Source organism: Centroberyx affinis, unplaced genomic scaffold, assembly GCF_046629955.1.
Source record: "Centroberyx affinis isolate AG114_WGS23_722 - 3 ecotype Tasmania unplaced genomic scaffold, CSIRO-AGI_Caff_v1 ptg004204l_1, whole genome shotgun sequence".
In the NCBI taxonomy this organism is placed as follows: domain Eukaryota; kingdom Metazoa; phylum Chordata; class Actinopteri; order Beryciformes; family Berycidae; genus Centroberyx; species Centroberyx affinis.
This window is the reverse complement of record NW_027281952.1, coordinates 406,366-433,344: the sequence shown is the minus strand read 5'-3', so window position 1 is coordinate 433,344 and position 26,979 is coordinate 406,366. Positions and strand designations below refer to the sequence as shown.

Genomic DNA, 26,979 nt, shown 5'->3' with positions numbered 1-26,979 from the left:
TCCCTGGTGGTCTAGTGGTTAGGATTCGGCGCTCTCACCGCCGCGGCCCGGGTTCGATTCCCGGTCAGGGAACGGTTCTTTTCTTATTGGATTGCATGTTTCATTTTGTATGAGTTTCGAGCTACAGAAGACATTCTCGAAGCAAATTCAGTAGTGTAAACTCATAAACCCGTATTGAGAGTTCCACTGAGAGAAATTGCTTTACCTAAACATGAACTGGGTTAGAGAGGATTGGCTTACAGGAAATGACACTGAATGTACAAAATGTTAGGGACATCTTCCTAGATATTGAGTTCAGTTTGTCTCAAGGCTTTAAAATCCTTCTGTAACTCATCTGCTTCTTATCTCCTCCTTTGTGATTGTGGCATAGATTTAATAAGGTAAGGTAAGATAAGTGTACCTAATATTTGGTACATTCAGTATCTATCAGGTGTACTAAACCAAAGCCGAATGTGGTCCACAGGCCACGCCTTGGAAATGGGTGGGTATGCACCTGATCCATTGGTGTTGTCCATGAATAACTTAAACTGGTGCCTTTCCAAGGCATAGCCTTTGGATAAAATGTCCCTTTGATTTAGCATGCCTGATATATTCTCATCTATATTAATCCTTCATTTAGTTTCATGGACATGGTTAGGCAAATTAAAGTGCTATGTTGGCTTAATTTGGATTGCAGAGCACAAGGGTTACACAAATGCCCATGCAGGTTAGACCATGTTTAGCAGTGCCATTATTGAATCTGGTTGAGAAATGCCATTCTCCCATTCAAATCACTGGCTGCTTATATCATATCATGCTAACCCAAGATGTATTCCAAGGGAGGGAGTGGTGTGAGTCTGAGTGTGAGCGAGCATGTGTGAGAGAAAGAAAGATAAAGAGGAAGAAGGAGAGAAAGAGACCTAGGGTACAGTAGCCTATGTGACGCCACGCTTCTCCTGCCCACAGAAATGTGTCATAGTTTACTGTCACTGCGCACTCAGAGCCCAGACAGAGAGGGAGACAGTGAGAGACAGCGGGAGGTAATTGTTTTTTATTTCCTTTACAACAATGCTATTATAATGTACAGGAACCTTTTATTTCAAATTTGATTCATAACAAAGCTTAGTCTATATCCACGGGCACCCATTTGTCAGTTTTGAGAGGATAGCCAGCAAAACTAGGCATTGATGACTGAAATTCTTCTCTTTTTGATTTTTTGCTTGTGGAAAATGGAAAAGCTATTGTAGGCAGTGGACATTTTTGAAAACTCACTATTCAATATAATGGAGAAGAGGTTAAACACTGATTATTGCAATAATAGGAAAGCTGCTTTTTTGACCATTATTTACCCAAGCCCTTACAAGCTCTTACTTACTTATTTTAGAAGTTTTAAGGGGAAGTATGAAAAGCCAGGAAATAACTTGCTGTAGAGCAGCTGCTGTATGCCTATGACCATTTATGTTAAGTGTGATAAACCACCTACCTGACACCCAATAGTTAGTATTTTTAGCTCTGTGTAGCTGCTGTATGTCTGTTCATGTGTGTGTGTGTGTGTGCGCATGCCCCCTAGGTTGGCTATGAAGCTCTCTCCTGTCCATCTAATATTGTGGTCCAGTTTGCTGGTTCTGTGGGCCCACAGGAGCTCACAACATGGTGGGTGACTTTTGACCTTACAGACTTACAGAGTATGGGCGTGTGTGTGTGTGTGTGTGTCTTTGTGCATCCATGATGATGTCTAATGTGTCTCATCAGTCTCACTTGCAGAAGCCCCCGATTCATATCTCTGTCAGGATGAAGACCTGTATATTGATCAAGTGAGAGTCACAATAGATTTTTACTCCTAATTTCATACAGGAACAATAAACACCTGTTCACTGTATAATTCCAGATTCCTGAAGAAGGTGTCTGTCTCCTTCGTCTGTGTCTTTACGTCTCTGTCTGTCACTATTTCAGACTGAGGTGCAGAGGGGAAATTCTTCAGGACCGATGCAGCTTGTTGATGAGGAGGAGGAAGAGCTGAAGGACAATGCCTCCTGCCTCCTCTACCCAACAAACACGCTCAACTGCTCCTGGTCATTCCACGCTTCCCCAAAAGAGAGGCAGTCTTCCGTCTTTGTCATGTAAGCTCGGACCTGTTCCTAGTCATTTCTATTGACTGCTGCATTGGATAGTCTGTGAACATGAGCACCTCTCAAAGAATCAGAGAGAGCCAGTACTCTAATCTGTGTTGCACCAAATGTGAAGCCTGGAGCAGAAGCCTGGACAATGAGTGAGAGACTTTGTGTACAATGTTTCTCTGCACTTTTACACCCAAATGAGATTCACACGACAGTGGCACTGCCAGTTACAAACTAGAAAATGTACCATAATGGCAGGAAGACCGTCCTGGATACTGTCTCATTCAGCTTTTGAAATGAAATCTTTATCAATTTGCACATTGATGTGACATCAGGCATTAGGAGGCAGAACAAACTATTCTCCATTGTTTCTGTTTCTGGCTATGGGAGACAGTGTTGAAAATGTTACTGACCCAGACCAAACTGTCCGAGGGTAACCATTTTTTTTAAAGTTGAAAGTCAGTAATATTCCCCTTTAAGATCTATTTAAGAAATACAATAGATGTGACTTAAAGTCAATGAATTGTTTTGAGTGTGTATTTGTCTCTCTGTCTGTCTGTTTCTCTAGTATTTGTGAGGGTGAGGAGAAACATTCGTTTGAGGAGGTCAGAGTGTCAGAGGAAGGAGTTCAATCAAAGTCTGTGGTTCTGTGCCAGCATTGCATAGATTACAGAAAGTTATATGTGATCCTCCACGTCAATGTGTCCCAGCCCAACATGTGGACAACCTACACCACCAAATACAGCTCTGATAACATAGGTAATACCCCAAGACAAGCACTTTCACTGAGTTATTGTTGTTGTCTATTTATGAATATTACTACTTACCGTTTATATACTGTACTGAATTATTGTATTAATTGTGTGTGTGTGTGTATGTGTGTGTGTGTGTGTGTGTGTGTGACGCAGAGGTCCTGCCTCCACCCCATAACATCTCTGCAGTGGTTAGAGACGGAGGCCTGTTGGTGACCTGGGGTCAGCCCTACAGTCGCAGCCCCCGCCCAGCCAAATGCTTTACCTACCAGCTGGACATCAGTGGCCAGGTACAGAGTGTGTGTGTGTGTGTGTGTGTGTGTGTATGTGCGTAGATATCCTGGTTGGTCGCCAAGGCAACTTGACAATTGTTATCCAACTGTGCTACATGTCTCCACCACTTCTTTGAGTGTTACTGGCCGTTTACTGCTCACTGTATATGAGCTGTAGACCATTATGCCTTTCAGTTTGCTTTCAAATAGTCTATGGTTCAGGATAAAAAAAATGATGTTCATATTGTTTTGCAAATACATTTACTTTTGTTAAGAGGGTATTTATTACCCATTTACTACTGTACATACATTTCCTCCAATTGCAATTCATGCTGTTTGTAATTAGATTAACAGTTCCTCGTTTTTCATCGTTTTTAAAACACAAATGGCACATTTTACGACACATTAACTGCTGTCCCGGCTGACCAAGACGCGCTAAAATGGACGTGACAATAAAATTTGCAAGGCGACATGTTTTCGAGGGATCATTTCCTGGCAGCGACTTCATTTTCTTGTTGTGAGTCTCAGGTGACTGGCAGTAAGCAGAGCGTAACTATATGAAAACACTCAACACAACGAAATAACGATAAAACAAAACTTTGACCAAATCAAATGAAGGCTTCATGTTGTTTACTGTGATGGATTATCTCGCTCTGTGGAGGTTGTTTTTCATACATGCATATAGAGAATTGGCACAAACTTAAAAAACACAGCTATCGTTCTTTAAATGAATTTGAAGAATAAGTCCCCACAGTCAGAGCCTAAGTGGCAGACAACAACAACTTCTCTTTTTCAAATGAGGCAAACCTGCTGAGTGGGGGCTTTCCAGTTCCAATACTGCAAACAATAAGGGTTTTAGAAATAGTTTATTAAGGGATCCATCAAGACCATGTCCAATTGCAATGTATTGACTGGAGTTAGTTTGAAATGGGCTGTAAAAAAAAAAGTAAAATGCACTAACTCAAATTTGACCACTCTAACAAAATCACATCCTAACAATGTCTGCATTAGACATCTTTGATCATATGTGTCTATAACAATTTGTATTCCTATAACAATGCGCCTTATCCTCAACTTGCAATCCCTGTCACTGAATCTTTTCGCCCCAGGAGAGACTCAAGGACGTGACCGGGCAGCGGAATTATACGGAACCGAACGCGGATCCAACACGCACCTACCGAGTGAGGATGAGGACGAGGACGAGCTCTCTGTGCATCGAATCTCCTCACTGGAGCGACTGGAGTCACACCGTCAGTGAGTGCTGGAACACATTCAACCAGAAGCCGGCGGCCAGTTTGTGTCACCTCCATCCACTGGTCGATTATTGGGACGAGTGTGGAAGCAATAAATTAGCCGCTTTATATTTTGAAATACAATAACCTCGGTAAGGTCATCACCGTCAGTATGTGTGTGTGTCTGTTTGTGTGTGTGTGTGTTTAGCGGTGGCCCCGACTGAGTCGCCCCTCAAACTCAACTGCCTGGTGATCGTCACCATTTCACTTGGAATACCCATGATCCTCCTGGCTGTGCTGCTGCTGTTCAGGCTTCAGAGGTACCTGGGTCCTGTTTCTCTCTGTATTTCTCTCTTTCTCACTAAACTGACTAACTGGTTGACTGACTCACACACACACACAGACTCATACACATACACACGCACACGCACACGCACACACACACGCCCACGCACACAGTCTCGCTGCCTCTCTTTCCATCTCTCCTCTTACGTTTTTTTTTTTTTTTTCCAATTCAACGAGCCATTTGACATTTCTTGCCTTAATTCTGTCCTCTCTTTTAAATGTGAAACTGAGCAGAGTCAGACAGCACTGGAGGACAAAGTGCACCTTGCCGTAGAAGCAGTATAGTTAGAGAGAAAACTGAGCGCAGTAAGGAGAAGTGAGAGCGTAGGGACGGCTGGCGGTGTTTTTTTTTTCTTTTTTTTAACTGTGGCTACAGAACATCCACCCCAAACTTCCTCCAAGTAGAAACAGAAACCGCCCATATGTCTTCGACAACAGCCAAACAGTGGAAAAACACAAAATGAAAGAAAACACCAAAGCACCTAGAGGAAGGATCTACTCATTCTTTCTTTTACTGTTCCATTGCTTCTGTGAGCTATCAGTTTTAGAATAAATGAAATACTAAAATACGTTTATGCCAGATGGAAAGTAGCCGAGAGTAGGCCTACTGTGAGTTGATTTCTTTAAGATGCAAGTCGATATTCTTAGCCATAGCTCATTGTGTGTGTGTGTGTGTGCGTGTGTGTGTGCGTGTTTCAGGGTGTCCAAGCTTTTGTTTCCTCCCATTCCTCGGCCCTCCCCCAAGTACAAATATTTTCTGGAGAAAACTGACACATTTCTGGTAAATATGCAAAATATGCACACACACACACACACACACACACAAATACGCACACATACACACACACTTTATCACCCATTCAAATCCAACCACAATGACTCACATTAATGGTGCCGATGTGTAGTGTGATTTTCTTGTGTTCTTGTGTGTTTTTCCAGTTTTCCCCTCCTGTCCAGCTGCCTAAATACATAGAAGAGATCACAGAGGTGGAGGAGGCAGAGCAAAGCCCCGAAAAGACATTTCAATAGCAACACAGGACCGAAGCATCCAAATTCTAATACAACTCACATATAGTGAAGTCACATATAGCTGTATCCAGGTTTCCATATTAGAACATTTCCATACAAGACATTTTTTTTATTGTTGCTGGTGCTTTTTTTTTTTTAGCCCAGGGTCTGTCAGGTTCATTAGATTATTTGCTATCCATTATATTTCTCCAATCCAGTTTTATTCCACTTTTTTAAATTTGTGAGCTGAGACATTGTGCCACCCATAAAAAAAGAACTAGTAATCCTATATAGTTTAGAAATATACTGTACTATACAGTTTTCACAGGAATGTTATACTGATACCATAGGTGATGTGTGTATACTGGAGAGAAAATGCCATATCATTCTTGGTTGTTTGCCATTTGCCATTTGCCTATTTATTTCTGTTTCTGTTATAAATATATAGAAAAGGGACAAAGGCATGAATGTGTGGGCTTTTGGACTTTTGTGTGTGAAACAATGGTTGAAATAAAGAATAATATACTGTATATATAGATGGATGAATGATTAATGGTTGAAATATAGTGGCACAGAATCGTTTACTTATGTAAAATTGCATTGTCTCTCTTTATGAATTGCTGGAACCCAAAATATAATCAGACCTGGGTCAAATAGTGTATGCAAATAACTTGTTGTAATCTGCTTAATATGCCAAACTGGTGAGTTTTGTCACGTAGGAGAATAAAATGAGTGCCGGAAAAGTCAGGAAAGTATTTGAAAATCAATTTAGTGTCAAATATTTGTGCTATAATGGTTCCAATATTGTAAACACCTGTGTGGTATGTAAAGCAGGTTAATAGAAACACCAAGGACTATTTTCAAATACTGCTTGACCCAGGTCTAATTACAGCTGTACAACAGACATGTCCGGATGTGAACGAATCCTTTTATTAGTCTACCTTTCAAAGCGTGGCTGAGTATTCACCGCCATGAATGCGGAAAATAAGTCACATGTTGAAGTGGATGTCAGTGTCGAGCACAGCTGTGCCCGCAAGAGCCTTTATGAGCCTCCTTCACTACATTGCTACACTTCCTCTACTGTTAGGCAGCAAGGCCATTAACCTACCATGACCTCAGATGTGATAAAACAAATTTCCTACTGTAGACAGGCCGCAGATGTCAGAGAGAAACCACTGTACACACAGCTGCGACTCCCCCAAGTGGACAAAAAAACAACAACACAAAAGCCCGTCAACTGTATGTTTGAATTTAGAGAGGAAAAGAAATGAGTGGAGACATTACAGGACCATAACTCTTTAAATATCTTCCTTTTATGACACAAAACTTCTTGATGCACACAGACTATCAGGGGCAGCTTCTTGCCTATTTATAGTCACATACTGACACAAACTTACAGACACAAGCATACACACACACACACACACACACACACACACCATGAAGCACCACATATGAAGGACAGAGGTCTGCAAGAAGGAACCACAGAAACAAACAGATACAGTTTGCTAGCGAGACACTTTTTGCCAAATGCAGGGTTCCCACACTGACTTGGACATCGAATTCAAATGCATTTCAATGACTTTCAAGGTCTTGTTGGGTGAAATGTTCACAATTGGCGTGTTTTAGGGTTAGACAAGACATGATCATTATAAAAAAGGCCGCTATAGCAACACAAATATCCATCACAGGGCTTTTCCTCAGCCTGTGAAGTGTTGATCCTCAGACAGAGGGAGCTGAGGCATATAGATGAATTTAGGTGCTGTATTCTAATTAAAAAAAAACAAACACTTTCAAGGCCGTCCATTCATTTTCAAAAAACTATCAAGGCCTTATTTAATTTTTTTTTGCATATCCACAATCTTCCAAAGATTTTCAAGGCCTGTTGGAACCCTGACATCGTTGACATGGCGGGTGTGTTTTGGATCTGTTTCAGTATGTCCACCTCACTATAGGGCTAAAGGCATGCGGGTTCAACAGACACCGAGCTGCTGGCGCTGGTGAACAGTGCTGGGTTCACATCTCCATGTAGACCGACTCTGTTGAGCAGACCATTGAAACTGTGTTAGAGTTCAGTCACTGAGCCATGAACCACCACAGACAAAATGGCTGAAAAAGAACTCTTTGAAGTCCTGCGTCGTCGGCATAAAAACACACTTCAGACACTGTGTGTGTGTGTGTGTGTGTGTCTGTATCTGTGTCTGTGCATGTACCACATTTAACTGTAATACTACTATATTTGCCAGAGATGGATTTTTTAGGACATTTTTGCATAAATCCACACTTTAGGGTTAGGTTTAGATTAAAGTTAAGAGTCATGTCAAGGGGTCCTGTGTGTGTGTGTGTGTGTGTGTGTGTGTGTGTGTGTGTGTGTGTGTGTGTCATACCTCGTCCAAAGCTTATGTCTCCCAGCTGTGTTTTGTCCAGTGGATGTGTGAGGGTGGCTATATTGGCATCAGAGGCTATGCCGCTTCTGTAGCTCTCTATCAGTGTTTCCAGAGTCCTGAAACTCTGCAGTCTGTTTCCTGCAACCAGCTACACACACACCCACACACACCCACAAACACACACACACACACACACACACACACACACACACACACACCATAAATAACTCCCTTGTTTCCCAGAACATCAGAACTATTCTCTGTGGGTGTGTGTGTGAGATTGAGTGTGTATGTGTGTGTGTGTGTGTGTGTGTGTGTGTGTGTGTGTGTGTGCTCTGCATGCAGATGCTGACCCACCTGAAGAGACCAGCCGTCAGCGGAGTGTGCAAGTCTGTAGGTGTGTACAAAGGGAGTTTTCCTGTAAAACACACAAGCTTAGAAATTCAAATCATTTACAATGAATGTGAAAAAGGTAGAAACTGCATAAATCGGGTTCTACAAAATGTTCATATTTAATGATTAAATCTGAAAGTGATTATGCGTATGTATCTGAAATAAAAGATGGGCCAGTCATCTGAGTTTTGTGTTCGACATCCAATGAGGTCAGTTCTTAGTTACGCATTTTTTAGTGTGAGTAGTCAAACTGATTCAATGTACTTTAATGATCTAGTTTTCTTTATCAAGATACTCCCAAACATGCCATATGGTTAAAGGTATTCTCTAAACTTTCTAAGTAGGTTTTAATTTCTAGTAAAAACCTGTTTGATTATCATGTTTCTTCAGTCTTCCTTTTCCACACGTTAATTCTGTTTATATTTCTAACTGCTGCACTTGAGACTTAAAACTTGTAATGATAAAAGACATGGACATTGTTTCATTAATGCCTTAACATTCCCATTAATAATTGATATTTGCTGCTTTGGGCATTATTGTATAGGTGAATGTGTTTGTTTTAAAAGCATGTGACTTCATGACTTCTGGGTATAATTATATGTGATTATATAGCATGACTCTGACTAATTTGTACCCGGTTCTGTATTTGCATGATGTTTGTATCTGATTCATTGAAACAGGGAAATCTTCATGCTTTATGTGTAATGTCTTATTGTTACTGTAATAATGTAGAGTGATGCTTGAATAAAGATTTCTGATTCTACCAGTAAAATTGTTTGAACGCCAACACAAAACTCTGAATCAGATATGGCAACAAGGTAAGCTACCAATTTACCATAAGCTTGCTAAAGAGCATAATACAATTCTGTTTATTAATACAATGTAATGGATATCATCTACCAGTGGAGCACATCACTCCTTGTTGACAATTAAACAGAATGAAATGAAAATGAATGCCTGTAGGACCTACAATGTTATTACTAGGATTAGATCAAGAATGGTTTTAGAGACTTAAAGCTACGTGAAATAATTGAATGGAAAAAAAACACAACTTGAGTGACATTTGTGTAACTCACCTCACACACAGGCAGTAGGCCCCCTGCACGGTCTCGCTGTCTCTCAGCAGAAAGCTGCCATCATGTCCATACCTCCCCAGCAGCCTCTCTGTGGCCTCGCTACCAATTTTACCATAGTAAATAGACTGGACCAGCATGCCCTCCCGCTCCATGTTGCCTTGAAGGCAGGAACCCATGTGTGCCTTGGACGTGGGAGCGCAGCAGATCACTGAAGCAGGTGACTGTGTGAAATGCTGAGGCAGGAAAAGCCTTTATGGGTTTCACACCTTTTCTGTTATGCAGCTGCAGCTCACAATGTAACACTAACTGTTGCACAGTTCTCTAATCTAAAGTGTTTGTTTTTTTCTGTTGAAAAGTGAAAGTACCTTTTTGGTTATGTTGGCATGCCCATGCTGCTTTCAGATCAGTTCCCTGTTTGTGAATTACAAGACATATAACAGCGGAAAAACATCTTTCTCACAATTGACAATACATTTCTCACTCAACAGAGTCCTGCTCTACCATCTAGAAGACTATTTTGCCATTCAATAACCCATATGTGTGTATGTGAACATGCATGGGTTTGTGTCTGCCTGTCAAATTAGATGCAATATTTACCTGCTGCTGTGACATGTTCTGTGTACGTATGTGCCCACAATCTTACATACATGCACTCATGATTCCTACACACTACATACTACTACAGTCCTGCACATGCAGTGAAGACAAGCTCCTCTGTTCTAAATCATTTTCTCATTTTCTAACACAAACCATATTGAACTCTGACTGCAATAGGTTTGTTTTCTTTTCAGGATGTGGTGCAGAGAACAAACAATCTCTGTTGGGATGCAAAAGCTGTATGAAAGTGGTTTATCATAACCTCATGAGACAGAAAATAATGGGTTTGACTAGACACAGAAACATACACACAGACAAATGCCCCACACATACTTGCATACACACACATATACACACACACACATAATACAAAAGAATAACATAAAAGCTAGCTGTGGCAATTGATGCTGACACCAGTGTCTCTAGAGTCAGGAAATCTAGAGTTAGGAAACTGCTTTTATTCAAGGTTTAGCAAGAATGTTTCAGAGGAAAAGCTTTAGATTAACATAGATTAATAAATGTATCACTTTGGTAAAATTTCATTGGTTCCTTATCTTTAACATGATGGCTTTGACATGCTAATATAAAGTGCTAATGAATTCATACAATGCAGAATAGAATGGCATCATTTAGTTATGTGAGCAACCCAAAGAGATATGAAAAAGATCTTTTAAGGCAGAAATACATACCGAGCTCCCATGACCCCCTCACCTCATTAACAATGCATGTTGATATTCAAATATTTTCTAATGTAAAAGGAGTGCAAAGGATAAAATTACCCAACCTTCACCCATTATGTAAACATGACCATAATCCTCAAATCCTTAAGTGCTTTAAATTATCACTGTGTTTTAAAACCAATACCTCTACATGTTAAAATGAAAATTGAATTGAATGTTTGATAATTCAATAAAAATCAATAAAAGCAGACTAACACTGTATAAGACCACGTGGTGCAGTACAATCACTGGGAAAACATCTCATTGGTCAGTGACTGAAGTGAGGCTCCTCCTCTGAAGCTCCTCCACCAATCATCTTCCAGCTTTCTCCCGACCGGCCTGCCAAACTACAACAAACCGTAGCAATGATGAGTAAATGAGCAGATTACAACGTACACAGAGGCAAACTGCACATTGAAAATGTCTATGCAGCAGTATAATGACCTTGTGGGTGCAAAAGGAGGGGAGAGGTGAGAGAGTGACAGAGAGAAAGACACAGACAGATGGGTACCAGGTGATGATGATAAGAATAATAATAATAATAGATGTAGTACCAACAGGGATCAGTCATTTCTGAATATCATTTTAAATTCATTATTGCTCAAAAAGTTATGATTTGGTCACATTTTGTTATCATCAATTCATTTTTTTAATTTAGGACATGAGACAAAATGATTTGATGAGAGTTATCCATAGATAAATAACCTAACTACATATATTACATACATACATTAGCTACGTAAAATGCCCCACTCTAACTTGTGACTAATCTGGAGTATGGATGTAAGTCCTTATTACAAATGTAGGAAAATGTTTTGAAGATGGCAGACCAGAACAGAGCCAAGCCAGAACACGACTAAAACATATGATATGGTAAAGGGTGGCCAGTTGAGCCTGTTCCTGCAAACATCTCAGCAAGCCTGCTCCTAGAATAATGTAGCCTGTGGTATACTTTGAATTGAAGTAGCCCATGTGGCAGATGGAAGTTGAATGTATTTGTTCAACTGCAAATTGCCAAACGGTGTCTGAGAGCTCAAATCCAGAGTCATCTTCTCACAGCTTAAGCTGTTCTAGGGGAGGAGACGCCACTGCTTGGATTGTGCTATATTCTAGATACCTATATATTCTAGTTCCTACTTTCTAACTAAACTGAAATTGTGAAATCCTGTGAAATTCTATTAAAAAGAAACAAAAATGTTTGTGTTTGTGCAAGTGGTTTTGAGCAAACCATTGCAAATTTAGGCAACTCAAACCTGTCCAACATGGCACTACGCTGTCTTTGCCACTTATCTTGATCTCATTATATAATTAAGTGGTGGTCAGTGGAATAAAGGTGATATACTGTAGATGGCCACATTTGTCCCCTCCTTTACTCATTTACTGTCGACACAAATCATCAAGGTAACCCCATTATCAACTACAAACTCACCACTGCTTCAAATAAATCTACTTATTTTTTTTTTACTGTGCTGCTAATCACTTAACACACTGTGGTTACTGTGGCAAATACAGCACAAAGGAAATGGTTTGACACATTACACAGGACAGGAAAGGACAATAACCCATTTAATATGAGTGTAAGCCAGGCATCTTAACAGGTATGTTTCTCATAATTGGAGTATGAGCTTAGCTAGGTTATGCTAACTAGCCAGGTTATGATGTTTACATGTAGCAACTGAAAACCAGGTTACTGGGATTCTCTGTGCTTGTGAACATAGAAACTGACCTGTTACTGTGGCAAGGGTTGGTGTACTCTGGTTTTGTACTCTGGCATGACTCCACTCCCATGCTTGACCAGCAGCTCCTGCAGTCTGCCTTTGTAGTTCTCTCCACCTTGGATAGGACAACATATTACACTGAAAAACAGCAGTAAAAACGACAGTAATAACAAGCCTATTTAGAAGTGTAGCAATGCTTTAAATGCCTGTAATTCTCATGTAAAAAATGGGTTCAATATATGGGAATGAAGGCATATTTTCATTGGAGGACTAACAAGGAAAAAACAGATATGATCTTTGAATGTATTCTGGGGTTGTAAAATATTTGTTTGGTAATAATTGTGAATACTGTAAATACTGAGTAAAATAGACCTATATTTTGAGTTATAATGACTCTAATGACATCCACAAGCCTTCTTCAAGAAATTCTGGTCCAGGGACACATTTTTTTCTGAGAAGTGGACAGATTATTTTCTTTTCTGATGTGAAAAATCTCCAGCAAATAAATATTTCAGACCAGATAGCTCGCTGCTCAGCAGCAGCTCCAGATGCCTCAGTGCCTCCTTTGCTGCCAGCTGCTCTGCCCACTGCTTTCTGGAGGCCCCCTCTGAGGAAGGAGAGTCGCGTTAGTACACTTTATATTGGCTATGTTAGGTTGCTCTATGTTCTGTTTCTACAGTGTGAGATATCATTTGGCAATACAAGACATTTCCATTCATGTAAATATTATGGATGGATTTTTTTTTAGGTTATTTTGTGGGGGAGAGTTCACAGTGGAGAAAGACAAGAAATATTGTGAGAGAGACAAGGGGGTGACATGCGACAAAGGTCCTGGGTCGATTCGAACCCAGGACATCGCGGTTACATGGTCTGCAACTTAGAACACTAGGCCACCAGGATGCCTCTTATGGATGGAATTTAACTAAATCTAAATTAATTGAGAGAGTGAGAAAGAGACACACAGACAAACAGACATGTACGCACACACTACTTACCTGCACTGCAGAAGGTGAGCGCACCATTAATTTTCAGGGTGCATCTGTGCCTCCCATCAGTTGTTATTTCGCTGTCCTCCAGAGGGGGGCGACAACTTTTCTGAGTGAAAAACTGCAGGACTGTCTGCCTCTCTCCAACTGCAGTATGACCACAAGACAGAAGATTTTACAGTAGAATCCATTGTGTGTGTGTGTGTGTGTGTGTGAGTGAGAGAGCGAGTGTGTGTGTGTGTGTGTGTGTGTGCATGTGTCTAGTACCTGTTGCAGCAGCTGGACCCAGACACAAGGCAGTCAGTAGACTACTGTAGGCAGCTTGTACTGCCCCCTCCTGGCTAGAGGCCTCAAAAGGTTTGAGGTCCTTCTGTATTGTCACCGTCACAAACCCTAAAAACTGCCCGCCATCTGTAAGGGAGAATACACCAGTTTGTAAAAGTGAAAAACACTCAAACCACGACTCTCAGTATACTGATCTTAATTCCTACCAGTCATCACAATTAAAATGTTTTAATCTGCTAAGACTAAATAGACATTAGAGGCTTTTTGGTTGAATGTAGGCCTGTTTACCTCCAGAAATGTTCCTTTCCCTTGGTTTAGTAGGCGTGGCTTGAGTCCCTGGGGTCATAGAAGTGTCAGCAGGTAACAGGTGGGGCATCTGACTGTTCCCTACCCATGTTACTCCTTTCCCTGGTGTCTCGGTGACAGCAAAGGAAGCTTTGCCGAGGTTCAAGGCCTGCAGTAATTCATTAAGAGCTCCAACGTAGTTCTCTTTCATTACTTCAGGATTCCCCAGGACCCCACACAGCCCCTGCAGGGCTGCTTTAGCTGCCTGTTGGTTTGCCTGCTTCTTATTACTGGAGCCCCCTAGAGGGGAAACATAAACTCTTTTATAAATGTAGAACAAAACATGAAAAATAAGCCATAACACAGTGAGAGACATTTTGAAGCACCAAAAATGATCTGGCTTGGAAAATAATTTAAAGATCCAGTGCAATGATTTGAATTCAGTCAGGAAAAGCTTGCTATGGATTTCTAATGCAAGACATGTAATTTTTGCATTTTTTGGTGGTTCATCTAATTTGTTTAATGTTCATGTTCATGTTAATGTTCATCATGAAAACTGTTAAAGCTGCAATAAGCGATATCAGACCTTATAACCAATCCTGAAACTGTGCTATGTGGAGATTTCATTGAGACTGAATGATATATACCAATATCCACACATGCAGGCCAGCTGTGTTGCTGTTTTCACCACTTTTCTAAAACTTGTTGTCAAATTCTGGTCTGGAACGAAGCTCATTCAGTAGCTTTTCATTTTTTAAAACTAGCTTCTCTGCTCCCTCGCTGTTTAAAAGCAGCGCTCACCCCCTCCCATTCCTGAAAAAATTCTCGTAATCGCGGAATTGATGAAGTGAGCAAGTAAACTTGTTAAACTAGTAAACTTGCTACCTATCTTTTCACTTGTCATTGTGGGACATGTAACCTTCAGCGGGAGAAAGATCTGGCAAAGCGAGTCTGGTAACCGGTGACACTTCTCCGTAGGTACGTTTAGCTATTAGCCTTTATGCATGGTGCCATGTTTGTTCCACAGAACTTGAACGGATAGAACGGTCCTTCCACTGTTTGCTATGGTAATTTGGCTGGTACACCATAAAATGGCGACTATGGCATTTTAAGGGTTAGTTGCTATGGTGACAACGCAAGTCCAGACCATTCAGGCTGTGAAGTGTGTCACACTTGCTTGAGAACTGTGTAGATGTGTGTGTTTTGCATGAGTGCTTAGCAAATTGTCAAAACTCAGTGGAAAGCTGACATGGTTAATGCAACGAGGTTAATGTAGATTTATCAAAAGATTGCGCTTCTCTTGCTAGCTCTTCTCATCAAAGGCATCATCAACTTTAGCCCCTTATATGATATAAACATAGCTTAGCCTAGTGGAGAAGAAAAGTTTGCATTCGCTAACTTCAAATAGCTAATGGACATCGGCGGAAACAGATTAACTCAACTATAACCACTTCCAATAACTGCATGTCAAAACCTTTGACCGACTTAAAAACGAAAGCAGCAGCTTGTAAAAGACCTTCACCTAGTGGAGGCATGAGTGATATCTCCATTCAGCTGCAAAGCCAGTTTTCCACTGCTTTGGTCCTTGCTGCAAAACCTCTCGCCTCAGCGACTTGACATAAGTCGTTTCATATGGAAGCTAGCCCAGTGGCATACATAAAAATGGCCGCCACTCCGTCCATCCAGTAATGTTGATTTGAATGGGAAAGAGCCTTCTATCCATTCAAGTTCTGTGGTTTGTTCTTAGCAGGCCTCCGTAGTGCAGTGGCTTTGCTGTGCTTTATTTACAGATGTGTTGCAGTTTCTGTCACCCTCTAGTGGTCAGAAAATTTTGCTTATTGCAGCTTTAAATGTCACATGTAAAATTCAATGCCAAATATAGAGTACAAGCCAAGGGTAATCCACACAGTGGTGTCTCTCCCTCCTTCTGTCTCAATCTGCTTTGCTTACACACCTACACACTCTGGGTCCTTCCCTTTTTGCCCATCTTGTCCACTTAACTTCACTAGCCTGATGAAATCTAACATGATTAAGATAAAGAGATAAAGATGGGATGGACATTTCAGTTACAAGGGCAAAACAGCCTTGTTCTCAAGCCAAGCTAAGCTATTGCTGTAATTCCTACTGGTCGCTGATAGAGATCATATATTACTTACTATTACTTAACACCCTTTTAATTTACCTGGCAGGGCTGCCCACATATTATATGGGCAGCCCTCCATACAGTATATTATTGTATGGGAAACACTGCCATATGACGTGAATGCAGCATGTTTCAAACTCTTACTTGAGTCGTAAAAGGTGATTTGTCCAGTGAGTCTAAGAAAGAAGCCATCTGGCTCATTGCTTTCCTCCGGAGGTGGGACATCCCGACTTTGGCAGTACTGCAGAACCGCTTCTTTACAGGAAGAATCTGCAATGGTAACATGGCATGAACATGGCAGTGAGGGTGTGTCCAAAGAAATACTACTCTGAACAGCAGAACGAGGAAGAGTGTTGTCTCCAACCTGATGCTGAGAGATCCAGTCCAAACAGATCGACTAGTTTCTTATAGACAGACTCCGCAGCCTCCTCTGTCCCAGCAGAGCTCTGGTCAGGGAAAATTCTGGTATTGAGGATCATTGTGACGTTGCCAAAGAAAGACGGGCCTGGGGAAAGAGTGAAAATGAAGGTTAGATCATTTAAATTAATTCTGAGTCAAGAAGACTACTGAAGGCAGCTTGTACTGCCCCCTCCTGGCTGGAGGCCTCAAAAGGTCTGAGGTCTTTTTGTACTGTCACCTTCAAAAACCCTAAAAACTAAACTGTAAGGGAGAATACACGTTTGTAACTCAGTATATTGATCTTAATTCCTACCTGAAAAGTTCCTTTCCCTTGGTTTAGCAGGCGTGGCTTGAGTCCCTGGGGTCATAGAAGTGTCAGCAGGTAACAGGTGGGGCATCTGACTGTTCCCTACCCATGTTACTCCTTTCCCTGGTGTCTCAGTGACAGCATAGGAAGCTTTGCCGAGGCTTGCGGCCTGCAGTAATTCATTAAGAGCTCCAACGTAGTTCTCTTTCATTACTTCAGGATTCCCCAGGACCCCACACAGCCCCTGCAGGGCTGCTTTAGCTGCCTGTTGGTTTGCCTGCTTCTTATTCCTAGAGCCCTCTGGAGGGGAAACATAAACTCTTTCATAAATGTAGAACAAAACATGAAAAATAAGCCATAACACAGTGAGAGACATTTTGAAGCACCAAAAATGATCTGGCTTGGAAAATAATTTAAAGATCCAGTGCAATGATTTGAATTCAGTCAGGAAAAGCTTGCTATGGATTTCTAATGCAAGGAGTGTCTTTTTTTCCCATGGCGCAGCCGAGGGCATCACAAGGCAAATCCAGGTCAGGCAGGCACTCAGTCAGTCAGTCAGTTAGGTAACGCTTAGCGAGATGATGCGCTTCGTCAGAGGGCCTCTACAGGGCATTTTTGACTGCTGTGAGATGCAGTGTTACCAATACAGAGGCACACAAATCAAAAGTTGCTCACTGTATAGAAATGGATCTAAATCGATCTCTAATGCGCCTGATATGCGCATCATGTCATGTCTGTAATTTGGAGATGTACAGGCAGCAGACCAGCAGCATTGAACTCAATCCACAGAGTCTCCCGGTGTGAAAACAAAAGTGAAACTGAACATTCCACAGTCAGTAACGGGGATTTGCAGACAGTACCTCGTCTTCGCTGCCATACAGACCTGGTACAGACCTACACACACTGACCTGGGTCCTTCCCTTTTTGCCCATCTTGTCCACTTAACTGTACTAGCCTGATGAAATATAGCATGATCAAGATTAAGAGATAAGAATTGGAGGGATGTCTGGCTTCTCAAACACCTTCATCTAACTTACCTAAGTGACCAAGGGACCTCAGAGAGTGTCACTTGCCTCTGAGTTACTTCTTGGTGCATAAAAAGCAAAGGTATCACTCATTTCATCAACATCAAATGATCAAATCCAAGTTCTCCTTCTAAAAATGGGTGGTGGAGACAAAATTTGTAGGACAAAGTGAGCCTAATCCTCCACTGCAAATGTGCCATCCTACATACCAAAGTTTTTATCTTTCATGAAAAAATATCCAGTGTTGAAACTTTGGCAATACAGAATCAAGGCATGGTGATTATGGCTACTATGTCAAGCAGTCAGCTGGCTATCGTCTTGACAGACTACAGGGTGCCCTGTTTACTACACATACTGTCGACCAATCAGAGCATTCATTAAACTCTGGGTACATTTGACATCAATTTTCTCTGGGAAGTAGACTGGATATCTAAAATGGTTAGTTTCTGAAAGGGTGTTAGTCAAATTTCCCCAATACTGACGATTCTCATTGCACTGGACCTTTAACCTTCTACATACTGTAAATTCAATCAACAAAACACTACATAAAATTCACATGACATAACGTGACACAAAATGCATACTATTTCATCATGGAAGCTGTGCCTAATGCTGTATCCACGTCACATGGGAAAGACTGTAGATATGAGATTCCTACTCTAAAAGACCATCCACGTCAGCTTTCTCACCATAAATACTACTTGGGAACTCAGGGTTTGGTAATGGACCCTGACTGTTATGCTCTTATCTTACTGTGTTTACTGGACCAAAGGAGTAGAGTGTAGGAGGAGGAAAGTTTTACCAATGTTGTTGTAATTCCAACTGGTGGCCAGTAGAGGCCATAGATTACTTATTATTACTTAACACCCCTTTAATTTCCCATATATAACTTTATATGGGAAACACTGCCATATGACGTGAACGCAGCATCATTCAAATTCTTACTTGAGTCGTAAAAGGTGATTTGTCCAGTGAGTCTAAGAAAGAAGCCATCTGGCTCATTGCTTTCCTCCGGAGGTGGGACATCACGACTTTGGCAGTACTGCAGAACCGCTTCTTTACAGGAAGAATCTGCAATGGTAACACGGCATGAACATGGCAGTGAGGGTGTGTCCAAAGAAATGCTACTCTGAACAGCAGAACGAGGAAGAGTGTTGTCTCCAACCTGATGCTGAGAGATCCAGTCCAAACAGATCGACTAGTTTCTTATAGACAGACTCCGCAGCCTCCTCTGTCCCAGCAGAGCTCTGGTCAGGGAAAATTCTGGTATTGAGGATCATTGTGACATTGCCAAAGAAAGACGGGCCTGGGGAAAGAGTGAAAATGTAGGTTAGATCATTTAAATTAATTCTGAGTCAAGTAGACTACTGAAGGCAGCTTGTACTGCCCCCTCCTGGCTGGAGGCCTCAAAATGTTCAAGGTCTTTTTGTATGGTCACCTTCAAAAACCCTAAAAGCTAAACTGTAAGGGAGAATACATGTTTGTAACAGCATAAAACACATACACTCTTAAACCACAACTCTCAGTATATTGATCTTAATTCCTACCTGAAAAGTTCCTTTCCCTTGGTTTAGCAGCCGTGCCTTGAGTCCCTGGGGCCATAGAAGTGTCAGCAGGTAACAGGTGGGGCATCTGACTGTTCCCTACCCATGTTACTCCTTTCCCTGGTGTCTCGGTGACAGCAAAGGAAGCTTTGCCGAGACTCAAAGCCTGCAGTAGTTCATTAAGAGCTCCAACGTAGTTCTCTTGCATTACTGCAGGATTCCCCAGGACCCCACACAGGCCCTGCAGGGCTGCTTTAGCTGCCTGTTGGTTTGCCTGCTTCTTATTACTGGAGCCCTCTGGAGGGGAAACATAAACTCTTTTATAAATGTAGAACAAACTATGAAACAATAAGCCATAACACATTTTTGAAGCACCAAAAATGATCTGGCTTGGCAAATAATTTAAAGATCCAGTGCAATGATTTTAATTCAGTCAGGAAATGCTTGCTATGGATTTCTAATGCAAGGAGTGTCTTTTTAAATTAAACTTTTTTGGTGGTTCATCTAACTTGTATAGTTTTCATGTGAAAATCATGCCCAAATATTATATGGACAGCCCTCCATATATAAAACATTGTATGGGAAACACTGCCATATGACGTGAATGTAGCATCATTCAAATTCTTACTTGAGTCGTAAAAGGTGATTTGTCCAGTGAGTCTAAGAAAGAAGCCATCTGGCTCATTGCTTTCCTCCGGAGGTGGGACATCCCGACTTTGGCAGTACTGCAGAACTGCTTCTTTACAGGAAGATTCTGGAATGGTAACATGGCATGAATGTCAGTGAGAATGACTGTGACTGTGCCAAAAAAACTACTACTCTGAACAGCAGAACGAGGAAGGGTATTGTCTCCAACCTGGTGCTGAGAGATCCAGTCCAAACAGAGGAACTAGTTTCTTATAGGCAGACTCCATAGCCTCCTCTGTCCCAGCAGAGTTCTGATCAGGGAAAACTGTGGTGTTGAGGATCATTGTGACGCTGCCAAAGAAAGAGAAACCTGGGGAAAGAGTGAAAATGAAGGTTGGATCATTTAAATACATTTTGAGTCAAATGTCTTCTAATCTACACATATGAATAAGTCAAGGAATGCAGTACCTGCTTGTGCAGCGCTCTCTGATTGGCTGACAGGGTCCCCTCCATCCACTTCTTCATTGGCTAGGTGTTCCAGGGCTAGTTTTGCAACTTCCTGGTGGGCTTGTATTTTGGATTTATGCACCTGCAGTCCAGTGAATTTCTGATCCTTAATCCTCACCTGACCCCGAACTCCTATTGGACACACACAGGAATCAAAGGTCTTGTGATAAAGGCCCAAACCCATCTTTGTCCTGGTGCAAAGCATTGGACAGATGTCTGTGCTATTCGCTCAGAGATTTCTTCAGGAGTGTTTCTGTGACTATTCCTGCTCATAACACTTCACTGTTTGCTGTGCTACTATTCAATTCATAAAAATAGTGTCCTTTGTCTTTACGGCAGGTTTTATGCTGTAAAAATGTGGTGATTGGTCAAAAACACAACACTTGCAATATTTGCTGGAAACTATGGACATTGATGACAAAGTCCCTAAGGGGATAAAAGTGTTTAGCATAGTGTTGTCCTCTGTATCTAGAATAAAATAGTAATGTGGTCATAAATTGAACATAGCACCATGGAATGTATGCTCAGAGAACATTTGAGGGTCTGTGTGTGTTTGTGTGTGTGTGTGTGCAGTAATCACCTGCACCTTCCCGTATCACGGAGAAGTCAGGTTCAGGCCATTTTTTGTCTTTGGCAAGCTCAAAGAGATGATTTTTATACATAGGGATGCTGGTGCTGCTCTCTGGCTCTGAAACACACACAAAGGACGAGCATTATACACACTCTTCTCTCCTTTACTCACACAGCTAATTATCCCCAAAACAGACAAACCATACATAATGCACACATCACTCTGGCATTTAAGTGTCATTACCCATCCTGTGTATCTTTATTTGCTCCAAACGTCCCCTCCCTGTTAGTGTTGTCACGATAACCAAACTTTTGATACTACTTCATCACCGTTGCAAAAATTTAATTCAATACTTTCACCAAATGTGCTCTGCAAGCTGAAATTCCATTTCAACATCACCTCCAGAGGGTGTATTCATGGGGACTGAGGTAGAAGAAGGAGGAGACATAGGCTAAATATCAAATCCAAGAATGTCAAGTTGATACTTGTGTCTTTGTGGAGAGAGTTCTTCCCAGGTTGTCTTTGAGAGAACAAACTTCTCAAGAACGTGAGAAGAGAAGAGAAACATCCTCACAGTTTGAGATGAGCTTTGTGCTTGACGTCGCACACAGATATTAATTTTCCCAGCCTTTTCAACCTGCTCTGTAGGCTACTATAGCTAATAGTACTGTTTGGACCATTATTTTTTACGATCTATGGGAAACATAACCTCTTTAACAAATGTAGAACACAGGATGAAATAACGAGCCGTAACACATACTGTTTGAAGAAGCAATACTGTTTAAATTAATTTTGAGTCAAGTGTGTTCTTATCTACACATATGAACAGGATTGGTCAAGGAATGCAGTACCTGCTTGTGCAGCGCTCTCTGATTGGCTGACAGAGTCCCCTCCATCCACTTCTTCACTGGCTAGTTTTTCCAGGGCTACTTTTGCAACTTCCTGGTGGGCTTGTATTTTGGATTTATGCACCTGCAACCCAGTGAATGTCTGATCCTTAATCGTCACCTGACCCCGGACTCCTATTGGACACACATATACAGGGGTCAAAGGTCCAAACCCACCTTTGTCCTGGTGCAAAGCATTGGACAGATGTCTGTGCTATTCGCTCTGAGATTTCTTCAGGAGTGTTTCTGTGACTATCCCTGCTCACAACACTTCAATGTTTGCTGTGTTACTCTGGTGTCAATTCATAAAAATAGTGTCCTTTGCTTTGTCTTTAAGGGCAGGTTTTATACTGAAAAAATGTGGTGATTGGTCAAAAACACAAACACATTTACTGGGAACTATGGACATTGATGACAAAGTTCCTAAGGGGATAAAAGTGTTTAGCATGATGTTGTCCTCTGTATCTACAATAAAATAAAGTTGCCATTAACTGAACATAGCAGCATGGAATGTATGCTCAGCAAAGTTGAGGGTCTGTGTGTGTGTGTGTGTGTGTGTGTGTGTGTGTGTGCAGTAATCACCTGCACCTTCCCGTATCACAGAGAAGTCAGGTTCAGGCCATTTTTTTTCTTTGGCAAGCTCAAAGAGATGATTTTTATACATAGGGATGCTGGTGCTGCTCTCTGGCTCTGAAACACACACAAAGGACGAGCATTATACACACTCTTCTCTCCTTTGCTCACACAGCTAATTATCATCCCTAAAACAGACAAAGGGGTCATTTTCTCCCATATATAACTCACACATCTCATTGGCATTTAATGTGTCATTACCCATCCTGTGTTTCTTATTCATGTTAGTGTTGTCACGATAACTGAAATTTCGATACTTCTTCAATACTGTTTGAGATGAGCTTTGAGCTGGATGTTGTGCAATCATTTAAGATGCCCAGCTGTTCATTTTCCCAGCTGTTTCAACCTGCTCTGTACCATAGATTATAGCTCTGTTTGGACGTGATGTGTGATTCTTGCTATGAATCTTGGAGCTTGACTGTGGACTGCAGTGCAAAATTCAACAGAGTGTCAAACAGTCTGCCACGCCTGGAACTGAATGTAAGTCTTCCTAAACTGGTTGACAGCAGTGAAATATGAAATGATTTTGCTTACAGAACCGACAAAGACGGACACCCAACCTGTCTTTTTCTTGTTCTTAGTATTATAACCCATTGGTTTTTCATTGGAATACTGGGCAGGTGTGGGACAGCACAACTCAGAAACCAGCATGTAAAACATAATGGAAAAACATATTGGTCTTACCGGGGGTGTGTGCCCTCCTCTCCAGTTGTTCCACTCGGCCAGTAAGCGAGTCTATCTGCTGTCCCTGCTGCTCCTGCACCCTGCTCAGCCTCTCCCACTGTGAAACCAGGCTCTCCGGTAGGTCCCTGACCTCCTTCAGGAACACCTTCATACCATGCAGCTCCTCCGGCTGGATAAATACACACAGTCTTAGAATAAGCAGTATGTGTGTGTGTGTGTGTGTGTGTGTGTGTTTGTGCATGTGCATGTGTATGAGTGTGTCTTACAGTAGGCATCTTCTGTCTGTCATCTTCATACAGCTGAGTCAGACACTCCATCTTTTCCTTCAGGCTCTGCAGCTCCATGTTGAGGACGTCCTGGGAACTAAGACCTGTGTCAGCAGCCTGAGCTCCATGCAAGACCAGACTGAAATCTAGGTTCTGGAGCTGAAGACAGAGTGATAAATATACATCACAACTCAAGATCATCTCTTCCTTCAGCCAGTTTCATAATGTCTTACATTTCAGTCTTGGTTCACAATGGAACTCATATGTTTATCAATGAGTTTGCATTCTGTCCCTATATAAAAAAAATCAAATACAACACCATGCTATAGAGTACAGGCGTTTACTCATAAACTGCAACAGAGGGAAACACGCACCTCATCAATCTCTTTGGACAGGCTTTTGAAGAACTCTGGGAATTGTTCTTCCAGTGCGTTAGCCAGAGCTCTGATTTGATCCAGGTAGTCATGCAAATCCTCCAGCTTCACTTGTAAACTTGCAGAATGCATGACCTGGTTCCTTACATAGACCACCTATACACAGGGGCAAAAATATACAGGACACATTCCACAGGTCAGAGAAAGCTAATTTATTTCAATATGTATTTATCGGATCCTGCACAAACATGAGCAGTATACCTTTGTACATAAACTGTCCTTCACAAAGTGCTTGAAGTGCTTGCATTGAGTCATGAGGGTGAGGAAGGCACTGATGTCAAAGTCGCCAACTGACTTGTGGTTCTTATGGCCACTTGGCATGTGCACCTGTAAACAAACACAATACAAAAGATCATTAAAGAGTACCTATTTGAATGGTCTACATTTTTTATATAAGCAAGTTTCAGGCAATGGATAGTTGGAAAGTCAGATGTAGGAAGGTCTCATTGAAGGGTGAGTGTTATTGTGTTGAAAGGACGGATTTCAATCGCTTTTTGGGTTTGCTTGTTGGAGATTGCTTTGGCCCTCTGTGTGTGTATCGAGATCAGCGCTCAAGGTGAAATCTGTTAAGCTCCACAGTGAAGTGAAGACATTTTGAAAATCAGCCAGGAAGCTCAATCGTCAAGGCAAAAACGAGGAAAATAAGGCCCAGGTTGAACATTATGATAATCGTGGGCCTACCTACCTTAGCCACCTCCCACTTATCTGTGGGCCACAGGTGGGGCGTTGAGTTAATCAAGAACCGTTTTCCACCGGCGTGGTTGGCCGAAATCTCCTTTTCCCAAGCCGAACACAACTCACACAAATTGGGTTTCTGTAATCAGCAACACAAAAGTAGAATCAAAGTTAAAAAAAACAACAACAACAACGACAACAAAACAGGAGGACCAAAAGAGTCCAAATAATTTTTTTGTTTATTTAATTTTTATTTAGCCTACTGTTGTGCAGTATAATGATGTCACAATAAAATGTAAATGTGAATGTATTTTTTTTCCTATTTATTTAATTTTCACATATACTTTTTTTTCCATTTCATTTTCAACTCTTGTCCTCCCTGGGCTGGACTTTTTCTAGCCCCCATTCTGTCGACTCCACCCTGAAATCTGTTTGACAAATGGTGATTATTATAAATTATATATATTTCAACCCCACTGGTGAATTTAGCTTACACGTGATCCACCAAGCCACACTTATTAACAAAAATGTCAACTTTTATAAGTGGCTATACACAGTGGTGGTGCAGTGGAAATCAATTTTAGTTGACTATTTATTGAAATAAGTGACTGCTCTTTAGTGGATTCCCTCATATCCCTGCACCCCAGATGATTAGCATATCTAAATTTCAGTCACCTGGTTTGTCCCGGGTTTCCAGTTTTTTAAGTCGCATTTCTTGGAACACTCCCGTTCATTCAAGTCGATGTTATTGCACAGAGCCTGGTGGTAAGTTTCGGTTTCCTTTTCCAGGAAACTCTCCAGTCTCCTTTTCAGATACGCCAGACCCATGGTGGTTTTGATCCAATTCTTATATCCTTCATCTTGAAACCTCTGAAAGGACCCCGTGCCGCCGGTATTATCCATCTGTGCACAGACTGACTTTCGTGCGCTCAGTCGCCGAGAGGATTTCCGCCGTACAGCCGCTGTCAGGACGCACCGCCCGGTGTCCGTACACTATCAGAGCCGACTGGGCTTCTGTGGGACGGAGGGCGGCGCAGGATGACTAATCATATTCCTCATACACTAGATCAGTCATCCTCAAAGTCCGGACTCCGGTCCGGACCCGGACCGAACCACAACTGTCTCCGGACTCTGAGCAAATTATACTTTTCATATGTATTATTTGTATTATCTGCGAGACTTCGCCGCAACGCAACGAGTCAAAATTCTCCGCTTTCTCCACTGCAAGCAGCGCTCTGATGTCTGACTGCTCCACTGTCTGTGTGAGGACGTCTACTCTGCTTTGGTTTGGTCCAATCACATTCAGCGTCCCGTCATCTCCATGACAGCGGTGAGTCGCGGACGCGACGTCATACTGTAGAGCCACACTTTTTTTTTCAAACTTTATTTTTACAAGAGAAGAGAACAAAGACCGGTGTAATCAAGTTGACAGCGCAGCTCGTGTCGTCAGCTGTTAGCTACTAGCCTAGATTTGGAACGTGAATCAATCTAAAATGGCGTTCAAAGCTGGCCAGCCTACAGCAGTGAGTCTGCATTCTCAACAATGAACACGGTGAAGAACGAGTACCGCAGCCGACTCACCTATGAACACTTGCATCAGTGTCTCTGCCTGGTCATCACACCTTTTGTGCCAAAGTTCAAAGTCTTGGCAGCAGACCAAAGGTGCCACTTCTCTCATTAAGCAACAGTGTTTGACACAATGTACAATAGTTCTGGACTTATTTGGACTTTGATTCTTAGGATGGTTTGATTCACCTTTGGTGGCTGGGTGTGTGAACCGGGTTTGGGGGATGGGGATAATGGGGAAATGGTGATTTGTAGCTTTAATTTAATTTAATTTAACATGTAATTTTATATTTTATTTTATTTTATTTTATATATTTTATATAATTTAATTTTATATTATATATATTTTATATTTAATTTTATATTATTAATTTAATAATTTAATTATAATTCGTTAAAAGCTTGACTGACCTTAATAAACGGACCTTTGTCTAATTGAAAATTTTCTTTGTGGACCTTTAAGATTTGTATTTGAGTACCCCTGCACTAGATCACACGTTCCCAAGATCTGCCATCTCAAGGCCAGTTTTGGGCTTGTCGCTCATAAAGAAGTTTAATGT

The 26,979-nt window shown here is 41.5% G+C and overlaps 3 protein-coding genes and 1 non-coding gene across 7 annotated transcripts; 2 read left to right on the top strand and 2 right to left on the bottom strand.

Annotated features, from left to right (window-relative positions):
* On the top strand, positions 1-72 carry trnae-cuc (transfer RNA glutamic acid (anticodon CUC)). The gene has a single exon. It is a non-coding gene; the product is annotated as a tRNA-Glu (tRNA).
* An 845-nt stretch (positions 73-917) lies between these two features.
* LOC139664244 (interleukin-13 receptor subunit alpha-1-like) lies at positions 918-6,465 on the top strand. The gene is made up of 10 exons (XM_071543016.1): positions 918-1,019; positions 1,550-1,632; positions 1,732-1,793; positions 1,933-2,099; positions 2,665-2,855; positions 3,005-3,138; positions 4,230-4,374; positions 4,561-4,672; positions 5,397-5,478; positions 5,637-6,465. Exons 2-10 carry the CDS (start codon positions 1,557-1,559, stop codon positions 5,724-5,726), a joined length of 1,059 nt encoding a protein of 352 aa, XP_071399117.1. The 5' UTR covers positions 918-1,019; positions 1,550-1,556; the 3' UTR covers positions 5,727-6,465.
* Positions 6,466-6,950: 485 nt separating this feature from the next.
* LOC139664251 (SH2 domain-containing protein 1A-like) lies at positions 6,951-9,972 on the bottom strand. The gene is made up of 5 exons (XM_071543024.1): positions 9,927-9,972; positions 9,562-9,794; positions 8,450-8,510; positions 8,093-8,240; positions 6,951-7,744 (listed from the first exon to the last, which is right to left on the bottom strand). Exons 2-5 carry the CDS (start codon positions 9,735-9,737, stop codon positions 7,722-7,724), a joined length of 408 nt encoding a protein of 135 aa, XP_071399125.1. The 5' UTR covers positions 9,738-9,794; positions 9,927-9,972; the 3' UTR covers positions 6,951-7,721.
* Positions 9,973-10,492: 520 nt separating this feature from the next.
* LOC139664238 (uncharacterized) lies at positions 10,493-25,839 on the bottom strand. Of its 4 annotated transcripts, XM_071543008.1 has the most exons (25): positions 25,529-25,574; positions 25,198-25,281; positions 24,864-24,992; positions 24,380-24,505; positions 24,119-24,274; positions 23,745-23,903; positions 23,479-23,647; positions 22,744-22,851; positions 22,126-22,296; positions 21,284-21,391; positions 20,665-20,835; positions 20,426-20,566; positions 20,198-20,323; positions 19,573-19,866; positions 19,191-19,331; positions 18,971-19,096; positions 17,007-17,300; positions 16,659-16,799; positions 16,439-16,564; positions 14,155-14,451; positions 13,849-13,992; positions 13,591-13,728; positions 13,113-13,202; positions 12,604-12,710; positions 10,493-11,224 (listed from the first exon to the last, which is right to left on the bottom strand). In XM_071543008.1, exons 2-24 carry the CDS (start codon positions 25,207-25,209, stop codon positions 12,607-12,609), a joined length of 3,471 nt encoding a protein of 1,156 aa, XP_071399109.1. In that variant the 5' UTR covers positions 25,210-25,281; positions 25,529-25,574; the 3' UTR covers positions 10,493-11,224; positions 12,604-12,606. The 4 variants fall into 4 exon arrangements, with proteins under 4 accessions (XP_071399109.1, XP_071399108.1, XP_071399110.1 ...); XM_071543007.1 differs by lacking the exon at positions 25,198-25,281 and having other exon boundaries at positions 25,529-25,839; XM_071543009.1 differs by lacking the exons at positions 22,126-22,296; positions 22,744-22,851; positions 25,198-25,281 and having other exon boundaries at positions 25,529-25,839.
* Positions 25,840-26,979: the final 1,140 nt, after the last annotated feature.